This window comes from Phaethon lepturus, unplaced genomic scaffold (assembly GCF_000687285.1).
Source record: "Phaethon lepturus isolate BGI_N335 unplaced genomic scaffold, ASM68728v1 scaffold2408, whole genome shotgun sequence".
NCBI lineage: Eukaryota > Metazoa > Chordata > Aves > Phaethontiformes > Phaethontidae > Phaethon > Phaethon lepturus.
Window position 1 is genome coordinate 2380 of NW_010559501.1, and position 15727 is coordinate 18106.

The 15727-nt window shown below is 39.1% G+C and overlaps 1 protein-coding gene across 1 annotated transcript in view; it reads right to left on the reverse strand.

Moving 5' to 3' along the window:
- Nucleotides 1-571: 571 nt before the first annotated feature.
- The window catches only part of FARSB (phenylalanyl-tRNA synthetase, beta subunit), a gene marked incomplete at its 5' end in the record, with an annotated part of 39555 nt that continues 24399 nt past the window's right edge, over nt 572-15727 (reverse strand). Inside the window, one exon of the mRNA XM_010293361.1 lies at nt 572-833. Within this exon, the coding sequence (XP_010291663.1) occupies nt 682-833 (152 nt within the window). The remainder of the gene's footprint in view (nt 834-15727) is intronic.

A 15727-nucleotide genomic window follows, 5' to 3' on the forward strand; every position in this document is an offset into this window, starting at 1 on the left:
GTCTGGAGCTTCAAAAACCACTAGGCTTACATCAACCATGAAAAAATTTAATTCCACCCCCTCTCCTTTCTGAATTTAGAATGATAAAGGATCAACAGTTATGTCTGGAGTAGGGAAGCAGATATTACACACATCTTGCTTAAAAAATAGCTCTGGTTTTCATGAAACAAGTTTATTTTCCTCCCCCAGCCATTGATGAGCACATGACAACCGTACAGAATAAAAGCTCAACTCCTTAGTTCTGCTCACATTCACTCAACATTTGCTCTAATCAATTATCTTATTTCATGCAATAAGAAAAGAATGAGATTCCTGTTATGCAGCCATAATCAGTTACAGTATGAAGCTGTGTCTGTGGAACATTTCTGATTTTGAGAACTAATCATGTGCTCTGCCATTACATTTCTCTTGTAAAACACTGGGCTTTTACCCAACTTGTTTCTTTCCCCCGCCCTTTAAAAATATTGAAGGCACAGTCTTGTCCGAGATGCCACATTCCTACCCTGCAGAAGCTAGCCAAATTGCACTGTAAGGAACATACTTACACAGGGAGCCGGGCTCTGTTTTTCTGGTTTATTGGAACATAAAAGCGTAAGCGGATGTCCCCCGCAGAGGACGACAAAAGAGCAGAGGGTACTGCATGTGACGGTGGACGGCTGTAGGAGGATAAAAGTCCCGTCTTCACATGAAGGGCTCAATATTGATCTCTAGGGCAGAACATGGCATGGTGAGCTCAAACTTGGTGATAACATCGGGGTGTAAGACTCCAAGTTTCCCAATGCTTTGACCTTTGGCAAAGATCTCGGCACAGCGACCAGGAAAGAAAGCAGAGCCTGTAAAGAAAGTGAGAGAAAAATCAATATTTCTCCGGGCCAAAGAAGTCAATAGGCATTCAACATGGAGAACAAAGCTCTCAGTATTAAACTGTTCTCTGTGCTGAGATGCTAAGAAGGGGCTCTCACTTTCTTGCATTAACAATTATCATGATTGATAGAGAACAAGGAAACACTTTGAGTTAAAAATAAAATGTGAAGCCCAAAGCGTGGGCATTTTTCACACTCCAGTTGTTTTGACTGAGTTACTCCTGTAATAGAAATTAGCACAGATAAGTCGAGTCAGAGGTCTACCAAAAAGAAGAACTTTTTTGCCCGCTTTAGGCTATTTAACACCTGAATGTTTCCCACCTCACTCTGTTCAAGGAAATAAAGCTTGCTGTCATCTAAGGGGTAAGTAGGCATGTCACGCTTGATTACATGTCACATAATTAGAAACAACCTACATTCCTCATCTGGAGAAGAGCTTTTAAGCAGTTTCATATACACTGTAAAACCGTGCAACAATGAACAACTCAAAAGAAGTTGAAGATCCTCTTCCTCTTACCTCAAACCTAGGCCCAAGTTTTAAATGTTATTTGTGAATTTAAAAAAAAGTAGTTTAATTGGCCATGAAGAACTTGGAGGAGCTGTGCAGACTTTTTCATGGAAAGCCTTGCCTACCTGTGAGCTTATCTGTGTGTGGTGACTATACCAGCAATACATTTAAGCTTGCCTACAGCAGCTACACTTGCATTTTTTTTGTCTCTGTCCTGAGTTGAGTGGCATTTTGACCTGATAGCCCTTCAAAAGACAAAACCAAACCAGCAAGCTGCTCATTCTGAAGCCGCCTCTTTCATAACAAGTGTGTGGAAGCAAGGCACAGGGTGCAGGACCTCCAGTGAGCAGTGCTGCAGATGATGCTGTGAACTCAAAGGAGGAAAGGGGAGAGGATGAAACAAGGCCACTGCATCCTACAGATCCTCCTGTAGGAAGCTGCCCCTACCATGTTTTGAATGCTGCTGCCCTTGCAGAGAGTGAAGGGCTCTTCACTAGATTTCTGCTCAGAAGTTAAACAAGTTGGCAGGGACAGCGGCAGGGACAGCATCAGGGACCAGTCAGCTTCCCTGCCCTCACCCCTTGCCCTGCATCTTTATCTCAATAGGCTAAAATCCTACACAGCATCTTCTACAAAGGAGAGCTGGTTATTGGGTGTGCCTGAGGTTGCACCAGTGCAGACGAGAAACATCCCTGCTCTACTGGCTTCTGTGTCAGTATGAAGACAACAGCCGAGGAGCTGCTTCCAGTCCCTGCCGGCTACCGACACAGCACTTGGGCACTCAGCACCCTCTGCGATCCCGCAAAAGGGTCGCAAGAATTGGCAGCTAATGGCAGCTTAGTCTGGTTGCTCCAAATGCTATTTAAGGTTCAGGACCAGCACAGGATATTTTACTGCATTTACAAGGAGCTATTTAAAAAAGGCAATAAAGGGCCACATTAACCTCACAAACCTTTTTGTTGTTTTCATGACACTCTGTTCACTAGCGGTCAAGCCCAGAGATGTATTTTTTGTTATGCCCCCAATGGAAATAGATCATTTAAGAAGTGTCTCCTGTGAGTTTTGTAGTCATAACTTGCAGCTACAAGAATAAGAACAGCAATTACGTCTTTTTCTTGTCCAACTTGCTGCAAGTGCAAATTAACGTAAATGTGTACTTCAATTTTGGCTGCCTTGTGAAATCTGACAGCAGTAGTAAATGATCACAGTAACATTAACTAAAGGCTGTTTTAAAAATATTCAGCACGAGTGTCTTTTAAATCATCCAGTTCCAGTCTTAGCTACAAGCGCAAACCGACTACTTACACCGGACGTACAAAAGTGGAATTATCTAGCCCCTGGATGTTGCCGGCACGTGACTCTAGCCAAACAGACACTTGCCACTGCCAAGCCGCACTATTCAAAACAAGTGTTAAAATAAAACTTGACGAAATGAATTTAGAAAAGAAACAAATGCCACACATACAGATCACACTGCAGATTGTGGGTGAAAACATAACCTAAAAATAAAGTGCCCTTGTAGTTCGTGGTAAAGGCTTTCCTCTTTGTGAATAAAGCTGGTATTGTACCAATGATGTGAGCAGCACATAGTGACATTGTTTTTAGAAATTTGACTGTAAGCTTGAACTGGCAGAAGAGCAAGAACCAAGCAGTAGTTAATAATGTTGGCATGGTACCCCACTATAAAATCATAGGAAAAAAGAGCTCTGACAATATGGTTAGTTAAAAGATGGGAGTCCGTTCTTCTGAGCTGCCTTGTGTGTAGCCTTGGGAAAGTTACGTTATCTTCTTGCACATCTAGATCCAATTATATCATGAGACTTAACTGTTTTTAAACTTCTTGTAGACATCTGGATGGTGTCCAAAATAATACTGCACTCAGTCAATCTATCAAAGACAGTTTCCAAGATCTGTGCCACTTCCCATTGTGTGAAACAATTTTATGTTTTCAGGCTCTGCTACCCGGCCGCCACCAGTTGTCGGTCTCCCAGCCAGAAGTTAGGCAGAAGGTAGACAGGCAGCAGGGGGGCTTCAAGCCTTACCCCAACCCTCCCATCCACCACTACTGACCTCCCCTAGAAGGTTAGTTTCAGTAGAAGTTCCCTTACATTGAACTAAATAATATACATTTGCGATAAATTTTGAAAACTGATGGCAATTCATGACATTGTATCATGAACTATGAAATGGCCTAATGATTATGGCATAAAATGAAGACTTGTTAGCTAGAATCTTAATACCAATAAAATGTATCCCTTCTTACTATAAGCTTACAGCAGAGCTCCCTAACACAAGTGAACTGAATCAGTGAATCACCACCGCCAAGAGGGAGGTGGTGGCTCCCCATCGGGAGAGGGGAGGAGAGTGGGACAAGCTGTTGATTCGGCTGAAGCCTTTACCGTGAAACCGTACATTGTGTGGCCCTCAACACGCTGCTCCAGGTTACGGGTGAGGCATTCACAGCCACATTTTTGTCTCACATGCAGCAACTGATGCTGGACCAGGATGTTATTTATTTTACTTTGCACTTCCTTGCAGTGAAGAGGTAACTATATAATTAATATCAAGGGGGAACATATAGGTCCCCAAAGTGCAGGAAGCGGGACCTTCAAACCATCTCCATTTCTAGTTAAGCTAACCCCAAAATGTTGGCTACTTCACAGCGCAGTCACTTGTGTGCCTGGTGCTTTGCAGACATGGCACTTGCAGGGTGTAATTCTGTAACTGGAAGAGATCAGACAATAAGCGAAAATGAAAGAACCTGTTAAAAGCTTTAGGGTCCCCATCTGTCTAGCTAACACTTGGCTTTTGCACTGGAGAAACACGAGCTGAGGAATAGGTTTACAGAGAGTTTATGAACTCTGGTTAATAATGAAACTAGTATTATGATAATTGGCTGCACTACAGAATGCTTCAAAGTATATTCCTGCCTGCCAAAAGGGCCTCCAGACTGCATCCCACAGATGGGGGATGTAAGGTCTCCCTCAACTTGGTGACTCCCTTCGACTGCACATGTGGTAAGGGAAGTAAGTTGGCTCATGCCTTAGAATGGGTGTTGTTGGTCCATATATCTCTCTCAGGGCACCTGAATTTGGAGCAAATGTAAATTTCAGATAAAAAAATTCAGCCATAAAGTGCATAAAGAAAGGAAAAACTCAGAAGAAACATGAAAAATCTGAGCAGAAAGTGGGGAAAAGAGAAACTAGCATTTTGCAGCTGGGGGAGTGCTTTGACTGCGGGACCAACCAGGACTAGAAAAGGAGACCTGAGCTAGAGGAACCTTGCTGTGCTGAGGAGAAGTTGTGGTTTGCAGGGGGACCTGAGCCCACAGAGCAGGACAGCACACCGGAGGATGCATCAAAATAAGCAGGAAACAAAGGTAAGGATTTTTTTTTTCTGATTTGTGTGTTTCATCTATTATCAAGTAAATAGCAATGGTGCTTTGGATTTCTAGCAAAGCTTGTGTTATGGCCCGGACTACTGTATCAACCCTTGAGGTAATGTGTAAAACTAGAGTGACAGTCAAGGCTGTATGAAAGATGTGTTTATGCTACTTGCATATGTTGGGGAATCAGCATAAGATGCAGACATTATTGTCTCGTGTGAATAAATCACACCCTAAGCTGAAGCCTAGTGCTCTCAAGCTTCAATAGAGTCTTGATGTGAAAAGGAGCCCAAAAGGTGCCTTCCCAGTTAAAAGTGAGCAGCTGTAGCTTTTGAACAGGGGTTCAAAGTTGACAATAGAGACAGTTGTCCTATCTGTGTATGTAATATGATCGAGAATGGTATGGCTGTGAAGAACATGCTCTTCCTAAGAAAGCTTTCGCTAGTCAAGCAGTCACCAAAGCACACCTGGAGGCACCATTATCAGTGCTAGGAAGGGACTGCGTTTGCTACTGGTGCAATTATATTGAAAGGCTGTTCTTGTACTTGATGGTACAATCAGACCTACATCAACAGCCAAAATTCATTTAAAGATTGTAGGTTACCATCCATTTTAAGGATAACAGTTTTATTGCTCTTGATATAGTTAATCCTTTCTGCTCTGCACACAAATAGTACTTCATAAACTTCACCTTGAAATCTAGTCAGAGATCGTATTGTCCTTGCTGACAGAGACCCGTACAATATCAGAGGAAGCCAGAAGGTCTAGCAATGGAAATCCACCTCTTAATATGTCAACGTTATAAACGGTAGTTACAAGAAGGGGTGGGGTGGAATACAATATGCGTTCCTGAAGAAGAGATGCCAAAGACAGCTATGTCTTAATGCTGACATACTACACGCAAGCAAAAGACAAAAACTACTTCTCGTGGCTGCAAGTAAGAACTTAATTTCCAATGTTCAGTGATGTAGAAGTAATACCTTTAATTACAGCTTCTGTAGCATGTCCTTAAAATCTGTAATCGCCTCTCTGTTTTCAGGCAACAAAGCCTTTGATTGCTTTGGGGTAATTCTTTGGCCAATAATCCAATAGAGCACGTAGTCTTTAGCACATTTTCTGGCTAATTGACCCTCAAAGAGCTCAGAGTTCCCTGCACTCTTTGTTGTCAAACACCTTGCACAGTTTCTTTTCTCTACCTTACTCTCCCTCCTTTTCAAAAAGAAATAGATTTAAGTAGTATTATAGGCCTACAGTTGCACTAAGCCTTCAAACCCACTCATTTGTTCCTATAATTTGAAGGAACATCGGAAGCTGAAGCTTAAGAAGGTAATAGAGCAGAGCTCATCTGGCCTCTGAAGTCTTTCATCTTAATCCTCCATCCCCTTAGTCACTCCAGCTGCCCTTTCACTACCTCATTCTGACTCACCTGGTGAAGTATTTTACCTGTGCTACATTGGATGGAATTTATTTCTGTGAGTCTAGACATTGTTTTTCTTTTTTCAGTTTCTTCACGTTGTTTACTAATTCCTTCTTTTGGCAGATACACTCAAATGCAAAGTCACAGGACACTATCACACAAGTCAGTATTTTAAAAGGCAACTACCTTTTCTTGCCCATGCATGCAGTGCATTCAGGCTCCCAGAATGTTATGCAAATCAACAGCAATCTCAAAATCCTGTCTTGTCATGGGATGAGGTACCTTCAGCTAACTTTTAAAATCATGGATATCTCAAGTCTTGCATGATTTTTGGAACTTACTGAGACACCAATTGCTTTTCTAAATTGCATGCTGTCAGCAGTTCTTCCCCCATTTACTCACATGCCCAGAAAAACCATACTTCGGGATCAGTGGGATATTTATTAACTTTAGTTTCCTGGTTTGTACCTCCTGACTAAAGTTGTGCCAGAACAACTTCTGCTCCCCAGATCACCCCTAACTGTAACAACACATCAGGAAATTAAAATCGGTCCAATCAAATTTGAAGTAAACACCTTAGATGTATTTTTCTCCCCAAAGAACATAATTAATGCTTGAAAAGGTGACAGAAGAAATACCTGTATGATATAAATGAGTATGTCCTCTGCTGAAAGGACACCTTTCATTCTGACTTCTTTCTATGTTTTTTCAAAAGCCTCCACATACAGGGCATAGCAGAAGAGGGTAAAGGGACAATCAATTATTTACCTGGACTGGTACACTGGATATCCAGAAATAGAGTTGAATATTGGAATCCTTGTACAGATAATGAGGCTAGGAAATATGGAGAATCATCCACAAATTTGCAGTGGTCAGTCAGTTAATCATCTTCTCGTGTTACAACTAAGTCAATGGCTGCATTTTTATTAATTTGTATCTCAGGGAGGGTGTGAGGGGAAACCCAATACTTCTATCTCATAACAACCCTCATATACAACTCTACAACTGAATATATTCTATTCTGTATTTGACTGTATGCAAGACTATTTAGGGATCGATGATATTGTTTTACAGATACAAACTTACTATACACTGTAAGCAGTGTGGAAATAATCATAATACTGCTTGGGTCCACAGGCAACCATTGTTGGTCATGTTAGAGTGTTGCAGTGATGAACCGGGGTCTGGTGTAGCTAGCAATCGCTTTCCTTCATTTGCGTTGAGAACAGAGACCAGTGTGGACTTTTAGGCTAGATTTATTTTTTGTTCTTGCTGTAGAGTGCCCCAGGAACTTTAATACGGACGTTTGGTGTTGCTAGATGTCATGAAGTGGTTCAAGAATCTAATAGGTTTGGAGCTCCTCTTTATTCGCTTGTGTTATCCTCAGGATCACCGCAGTGTCAGACAGTTAAGATTATTTGGGTAAAATCACTGTGTTCATGCTTTTCCTAATGGAAGGTAATATTTGGGTTTATGCTGAGGCTAAGGAAAGCAGACATTTTGGGTCACTGATCTGGGTAACAGGATTTCATGTATTCAGTGCTGGAGTACAAGGGTGGCTCCTTAAATAATGCATACAGAAAAACTTCAGTAGGAAACCTAGAAAGAAATCTGTCAAATTCCACATATTTTTCTAGAAGTCAGTATTTGTGTATAAAGCTCAATGAATTTGCATTTGTGTGGCAGTTGTGAGAAACAGCAATTCTATACTGGCATTTAGCTGCACTGTAGAGTTACCATTACATAGCTAATCTAATCTTTGCTTTTAGGCCAGTTTTATCTGATTTTTCCAGATTTATCTGAAATGTTATACTTCATCCTGTCTAACAGTCACAAACCTAAGCTGATACAGTGTCACAGCTATTTACAAAACTAGAGAATTCCTAATCTGAAATAAAGCACACGCTTTTTTTTGTTAAGGTGTCTTGCTACTTGACTTGAGTTAGACAGCAAAAAGCTTTGAATATAAAAAAACCCCTTAATTTCTTTCTGTTCCATGAATGTTTTTATACCTCTTTAAATATCTAAAGGAATAATTCAACCTTGCAAACATCAGAATCTGTCAGAAACTAGGAAACTCTAAACCATGTTCTTTATGGTAGGGGGTATAACAGACTCTACGTATGCACAGTACGGTAATAGATTTTAGCTTTTAGGGTCTGCTTACATACAAGCATTAGAGAATAACAAGAACCAGCACTAAGCCAGTCTGCAAGTCTACTTTAGTGTGTCATATTTACTTTGCATGTTGTTTATTCACTTCATGTTCTAGACCAAGCCTCCTCCCCTCCCAATGACTTGACATTACCAGCCGAGATAAATAACAGCCACCTGATGTTACGCTCTCACAGCTACCACATTTCATGCCTTTTAGAAAATGACTTGACAAACCAGCATGGAATAATACATAATTAAAAGATGAATCTCAGCAGTCACTGGAACTGTTAATCACTTGGTTTTAGCAATGAAGGCTTCTGTTGCAAACCAACGCCCTGTGGCTGAAGCACATGGCTGCACCACTAGAACAAAAACACTTGAACTGGCTGAGTGAGAGCCAGCCCAGGGCTAGATGCAATGCTGAGTCTACGACAAATATGGCTATTCTGCTTCTGGACCTAAAAAAAAGAGGTCCCCGGCACATGTACTGGGTTGAGTCTGTACTAGCTCAGCATTTTTTTTTTTTCTGTTTTCTGACACATACAGCACAAGCAAAGGTAAAAGGTAAAGTCAATTCCTCCACCGTGGGCAACAGAAATACTAATCTTGGGATTCTGCATTCGTGTTGATACAAAAGTTTGAGCCAAAATCTTGCAAATTCCTGTTTAAAATTTTATTGCATAAATAAATGTATGTAAGATAAAATTGGAAGCACTGTCCCTCTGACTTCATATCACAGTTCAAAAATCAAACCAGATCAGAGAACTTCTTAGCTATGAGCTGTAAATTCAACATGATTACAACTGCTAATGTGAATATTAACACTGTAGTGAAGATGAAAGCATACAGATGCTTAGTTGGCCTCTAGCCATAGCAAGCTGGGCAGGAGGTGAAAACGGAATCAAAGGACGAAGCTGTGGCACCAGTCAAATGTAGCACTTCACCAGAGAAGCCAGTGCAACCAGACCTGCACCCTGACCCTCACCGCTTGGACCACTGCCCCGTTCACCGAGAAAGATGTGCCGTTTGCTGCTACTTAGGCTTCTGGCTTGGATGAATCACCTCTTTTCTAGAGAAGGCTTTGCAACATTTTCAAATGTAGTTTGTGATCAAGAAATAATTTTCTATTTCAATATGTAGGAGGACAGAAGAAAATGGCAATGACCTAATTCTATATTTTAGAATATAAGCTGTGCCAGATGTTTAAAACTCTTGATGAAAGGAAGATTTTTATCTGTTAGACTTGTTATGATGTATGATTAAAACAGTTGCGTTTAGTGGTGGCAAGCAAAGACACTACACCTTCAGCTCAGGAACACAAATGACAATGTTTCAGATGGTTCTGAGAGTTGACAAAAACTGGTAGAAAAAGAAAAGTCTGTCAGGAGAAATGCTATTACTTCTTGGAGCATCCCTATCCATCAGAGTAAAATGCAATGGGAAGAAAAACACTGTAGTCTTTATTAGTTAGTACTTGCAAAAAGAGGTAGATAAGCGATGATACCTTGTGTCTCTTTACAAGTTGACTTGACACCCCTCCCCAGAACACTTTTGCAGTTACCATAGATTTTTCCTCCCAGTATTATATGATAAGAAATATACTTCTAAATAAGTCAATTAAAAGGAGTTTCTCTTCTGAAATAATATTCTGAATTGGAGAAACAAATGTGTTCTTTGTTCTCTTACTGAACTTTTAAAATTCATATATGGGGAAGAAGTGTGTCAAACATAATTTGGTGATGAAAGCTTAAAAGACAGAAGTCTAAGCCTGTCAAACCTTTCATTATCCTGTGCAGTGCTAAGATAATGTACTTTTTCTCTACCTGATACATCTTGGGGCGGGGGGCGGGGGGAAGAATTTATAAGGCTTGTGCAAACAGATTATATTTGAAGGGTATTGGGAGGGAACATTCAAAAACTTTCAGATAAGGAGCTGAAGTGACCACAGGAATGGGAAAAGCCCTCCCCAAATTCACTTCTGATAGCCTCTTTTTTTCATAATAAAGATCAACTGTATAACACAAAGCTAATGAGATGAGACTTATTTCCAGAAACAAACTGGGGTTTGCCACAAACTGTTTCAGAACTGCATCACTTGCAACAGCAAGACAGCTCTGAGATGTGCTGTGGTACAGTGTGCTGTCAGATTTTGATGTATCAGGTCTATCTGGGGAAACTCCAGACACTGTTAGATTCCCACTTTGGCTAGTTAAATAATACAAGCAACTCACCTGGTTCATATCTTTGCCAGGTACCTCCTTAGGTGTTAAAAGGGTTACAACCAAATTTGAGGCATCAATACTGGTCTGGGGAGACACTTGATAAGACAGAAATAAACTTGGCCTAAGTTTGTAGGGACTTAGTTTCTATAAATCTGAAGTCCTATATTTACAGGAAGGAAATAAGGAGCAGAGATAATAGACAATTAAAGAGACATTAAGTGAGTAGCCACACCCATTTTATTAGAGAATTTAATTTCATTTTGAGTTGTTAGAACTGTAGTTCTTCACTTGACTAAGCTCCCTTGACGCTGCAGGGAAAATGGCTCAAGAGAAAAAGATGAGAAATTAATTAGAAATTCATTAGATCTCACAATAGTGGCCAACACTGGAAAAGCCCCAGGAACTAGAGACAAACGTACAATTTTGCAAGATGCCTTATAATTAAGCCATTGTAATGATCAGTGCTGGAATTCCTGAAACCCCTTGCAGAACTAGGGTAATACATTTAAAAGTACTAAACTCAGATTTTAAAAACCTGTCCTTACCTCTGAGTGTTGTTAATTCATGAAGCTGACTGGAGGTGGGAAACTAAACAGAAAAATAGGAGTGGAAGATCAGGAGATCATCAAGACCAATTTATTTGATGAATGAGTAGTACTAGTTTCCCAACAAAAACTGGGAACATTTGGCTAAAACACTCTCCATATTTAGTGCTGAAGTGAAAGTGGTCAAAAATCAGAAAAGCTAGTTACAGACAAAAATGAGAGAAATGTGATTAATAACAGTGGCTGAAAATTCATCAAGGAAACTGAATAAACTAGGAAAGATTAATGACTGGCAGCAATAAAGATGGCATTAGGAAGATTTTTAAGAATATTGGAAACCAACTGTAGGTAGAGTACTTTCATCTGCTAAAAAGACTGGTTGAGCTTTTAATGAGAGACAGAAATTGATAAGGTTTAATAAAGATTTCTTAATCTGGGGAAAAAATAGGTATTCTTGAATATAATAAAGTGTCTTTCAGTCCACTGAAAAAATGAAGAATATATTTGGTTACATCAGCCAGGACTAGGATGTTTCTGAGATGTTAGGAGTCTTAGGCACCAGAATTATGGTGCAATTCTCAAAGCAAATATCCTGCCTGCTGCCGTTAACTTATAGTAACGATAATGGGAATTCTGTAGTGCTAGAAAAATGTTAATGTGGTGCTAGTATTCCAAGGTGGATGATCTAGATTGATCCTGGATAAGAAAAATTATTTGGCAATTGGCCAAATAATTCAGAGGACTTGAATACAGTCAATTACCCGCTGATAGGTTTTTATTGAAAACAGATGTTGTCAAATGAATTTGATTATAGTCTTTCAAATTACAAGTTTGGTAAATACAATCAGAAGGATGCAATAGCACCTATAAAGTATTTTGAATACCAATTAAATGGATTAAGAATTGACTGATATCTTCTAGTATGTCAGAAATACTATGAAGCCTCCAAATATCAAAATTGGCATATTCCCTTTAGTTATCTATGAGTAAATAGTTATTGACATTCATGAACGATGCAATGGCTGCCAAGACAGGCAACTGAAAGGCCAGGATTGCCATTAAAAGCAATCGAGCTACAGTTCCTTAAAATAAAACAAGTATTAATAATGCCAAGTTCAACAGGGGTATTAAACATCTGTGTATATTACAGTCTCCCAATTTAAACTGACCACCAGAGACAGATGCCAGGGTTCAATTCCATACATGTAACTTGGAATTAGTCCCAGACTTCCCTCCTCTTGTCTTGTGAATTGAGGTTCATAGTCTAAATCTTTTTTTAAAGTTGTTTGTTGTATAATTATTGTTATAAAAGCAAATGTTTATTGATGTTCTTAGTTACGGAGATAACTATTACACCTCTAATTTCACAGCTAAACCTTACTAAATGAGAAGCTATTACTATGATTTACTGCGGAATTAAAATTTGCTACACTTTACCACATCTTTCATGTTATTAAATAAGGGCAGTAAAAAGAAAGGAGTGCAATTTCTCTTTTTTTTTTTTTTGAAAGACAACTGTCAATTATTGAAGGAAGCAAGACTTAGTATGCATTTATTAAGTACGTATTTATGCTGAACACAGACTGACTTCCCAGCTTTACTAAGCTGTTGATTACCCTAAAAGAATGAATCGTATGAACACTTACTTTAAAAAAAAAATATTAAAAAAAATAATCCGAGAGTTAGCTGAAATTTACACAAATTATGTACAAAAAAGGTAGCTCATGTCACAAGCTCATGCTATTCGGGGATCGTTTGTTTTCATATGAATGAATGCTATTTCATCAAATACCAGCATTGTCATGGAAGGCAGTGGGGCAGATGGTGAAGCAGGATCGATGCACAGAAAGAAACCACAGTTTCTTTCCTTGAATAAAGAACAGTCATTCTTAACGTTATAATGTGAGAGAGGATAATCGTACCTTACGCTTCACACCACTCCTTTGAAGGCTGCAATACAGAAGCCACTGTCAGCATTTACTAAGCCCCTTTTTTCATTCTTTTTAGCCTAAGTAAGACTTCACTGTGGACCCAAATCCCATGATTAACAACACCTCCTGTGATCACGGTCCTGATTTCTGGAAGAAAATAGTTCCCTCAGATGGTCATCTAGAAGCACAAGATGACCAAAATGTTGCAGAAAACAGCCACTTCTACAGAGATTAAAGCTTGAAATTAAAAATACCTTCCAATATAATTTTCAGAATGGCTATAGCTTTCAATTCAAGGGAACTGAAACCGATGAAAGTGAACTAAAAAATAAATATTTAAAAAAAAAAAAATTACCTGATAATATATGACCAAATTTGTTCGTTCTTTCTACCCATATTTTTATTGCTTTAAAAGTTTGATCTTATTTTGTTTACCTCCTAATCATACACATCCATACTGATCTTTAAATTTTATTAATGGTATGGAACTGCCTAAAATGTCAAAGAGTCTTATGCAAAAATTTTTATTATGGAGCACATACAAATTTGAGGATTGATGCAATAACAGTACTCAATCTATGATTAGGGATGCCTATACTATCAATGCTTTTCTAGGCCAGTAATTGTAAGATTCACTAACTAATCAAAAAGTACATTTTAAAACAATGCATAACATTTCAGCGTTCTGTCTTAAAACTTTATGATTTTGTATATTTAGTGATGATAAGATAAAAAATAGTTCCATTGGTAACTTTAAGAAACTGAAAAGCACTGAGTGCCAAATGTATGCTGAAATCCTTGAGTTCAGTCACTCAAACCCCTCTCTTCCTTAAGGCTGCCCCAAATGGCTCTTCTCCATTTATTACCTAGCTCAGATTACACCAAAGCACAGTGCAAAGGCCAGGGGAACATCACAATTTCACCCATATTTTCTAGCATCTGCACTTTTGTCACAGGTGTTGCTATAAAGGCAAAAAGGCTCTGACCTTAAGGTCAAATCACAGGGCACTTAGGTGTTGGTAGAACAGAAGGAGCTTAAATAACCATGATTTGCACATATGGACCAAACAGGACTATACTACAGGCATTTCATTTTTCAAAGTGAATTTGGAAAAGAGGCAAATATGTGCCCACTACATCTTTATCTATTCTTTGTTGCTCAGTTAAAACAACATTTTTTTTTCCCTGTACTGTTTTTCAATAATCACGGGAACCATTTTAATCAGTTACACAAGAACTAAAACCAACTGTACTAAACCCCTACCTTTATACTGTGTTGCTTACTAGTCTCAAATTTTGCTTAAGAACACCTACAGAAAAAGTATCTAGGATCTATCTAAATCAGAGTCATAGGATAAACCCATTTCTCACTGTAAAAATTTTAATTTGGCACAGGCAATTAAAAAAGTGTGCTCCATAAAGATGCATCTAAAAATCCATGCCATGTGTAATGTCCTGATTTAAAACCTCTGAAATAACTTGCACTGTTCTTCTGAATTATTTTAGTATGCTGCAGTCTCTTAAGATGTTATAGGATATCTTTTTTTTTTTCCCACTTGGCAATTGACCTTATTCCATCATCTGCTGACATTTTCTCCCTCCCATGCTTAACTGACAGATTGTGAAGCAAGTTAAAAAGCCAAAACATCCACAAACCCAAACCAACAAAAAAGCCAAACAAAATCCCCCAAACTACTTCAACTTCCAACCATCTCTGCAGTCAAGGTCTTTTAAGTTGGTGCAGTGACACTGCATTCACTATGGCACTAGAGCACCTGCCATCTGCATTGTTACCAAGGTTAAATTCCAATGTCAGGAGAACTGCAAGGAATCTACATGCCATCCCAGGAGAGTTTCTGAATCGCTGGCAAAACAGAGAGTAGTAAGCACTTTTTTTTGTCTATAGCCAAAAGCCACAAACTGCTTGTAATATATTGCATATGACAAGGCATAATCCATCCTTTACACTAAATGCATTGTGGAGTAATGTCATGGGAATGCAGGGATTTTGAATGGGCATTTCAAATCCTACAGTATCAGGAATACTAAACAGCACTAGTATCTACAAATAACTTCTTCGCTGTGTTAGGATTATTCTTTGAGATCTTTTTTTCCAGTTTCCTGACACTAGCCATACATCACTGAAATGCTACAGTACAGAATATGAAACACTTGCCATTATTTTCAGTACTACAGCAAACTCCTGATATGTCTATTAAAAAACAAGCTACAGAAGGGTTTTGAAAAGGAGTCTAACAGTTTGGTTTGACTTCAATGACAGCTAAGTACCCAGCTCCTCGAGGCTCTTCTAACCACTCTACACCCCCATTCCAAATAAGAAGCTTTGCTATTACCTGTTCTGTGCTTTGTAGAATTAATTAGAACAAAAAGTACAATTGTTTAAACATTCCTCTGGTCAACCTGGGAATCCTGTTAACAATATTCTAATAAACCCTTTGAAAGTCTGCCAAAATAATACTGAGCAAAATACTACTTTGTCAAAAAACAGGAGGAAAAATAAAGTGTCAATGAACAATACAAACATGCATTAAATTGCTAGGAGACCAGCTGAAGTGTTACATCCGGCATCTTTGCAAGCGCACTGCAAAACAGGGACACATCTACCAATTTTTCATTAAAGTTCTAATGAATAGGCAAGCTTGGTCAGTAAGCGCAGAATGGAGGTGCTTCTTCAGGCT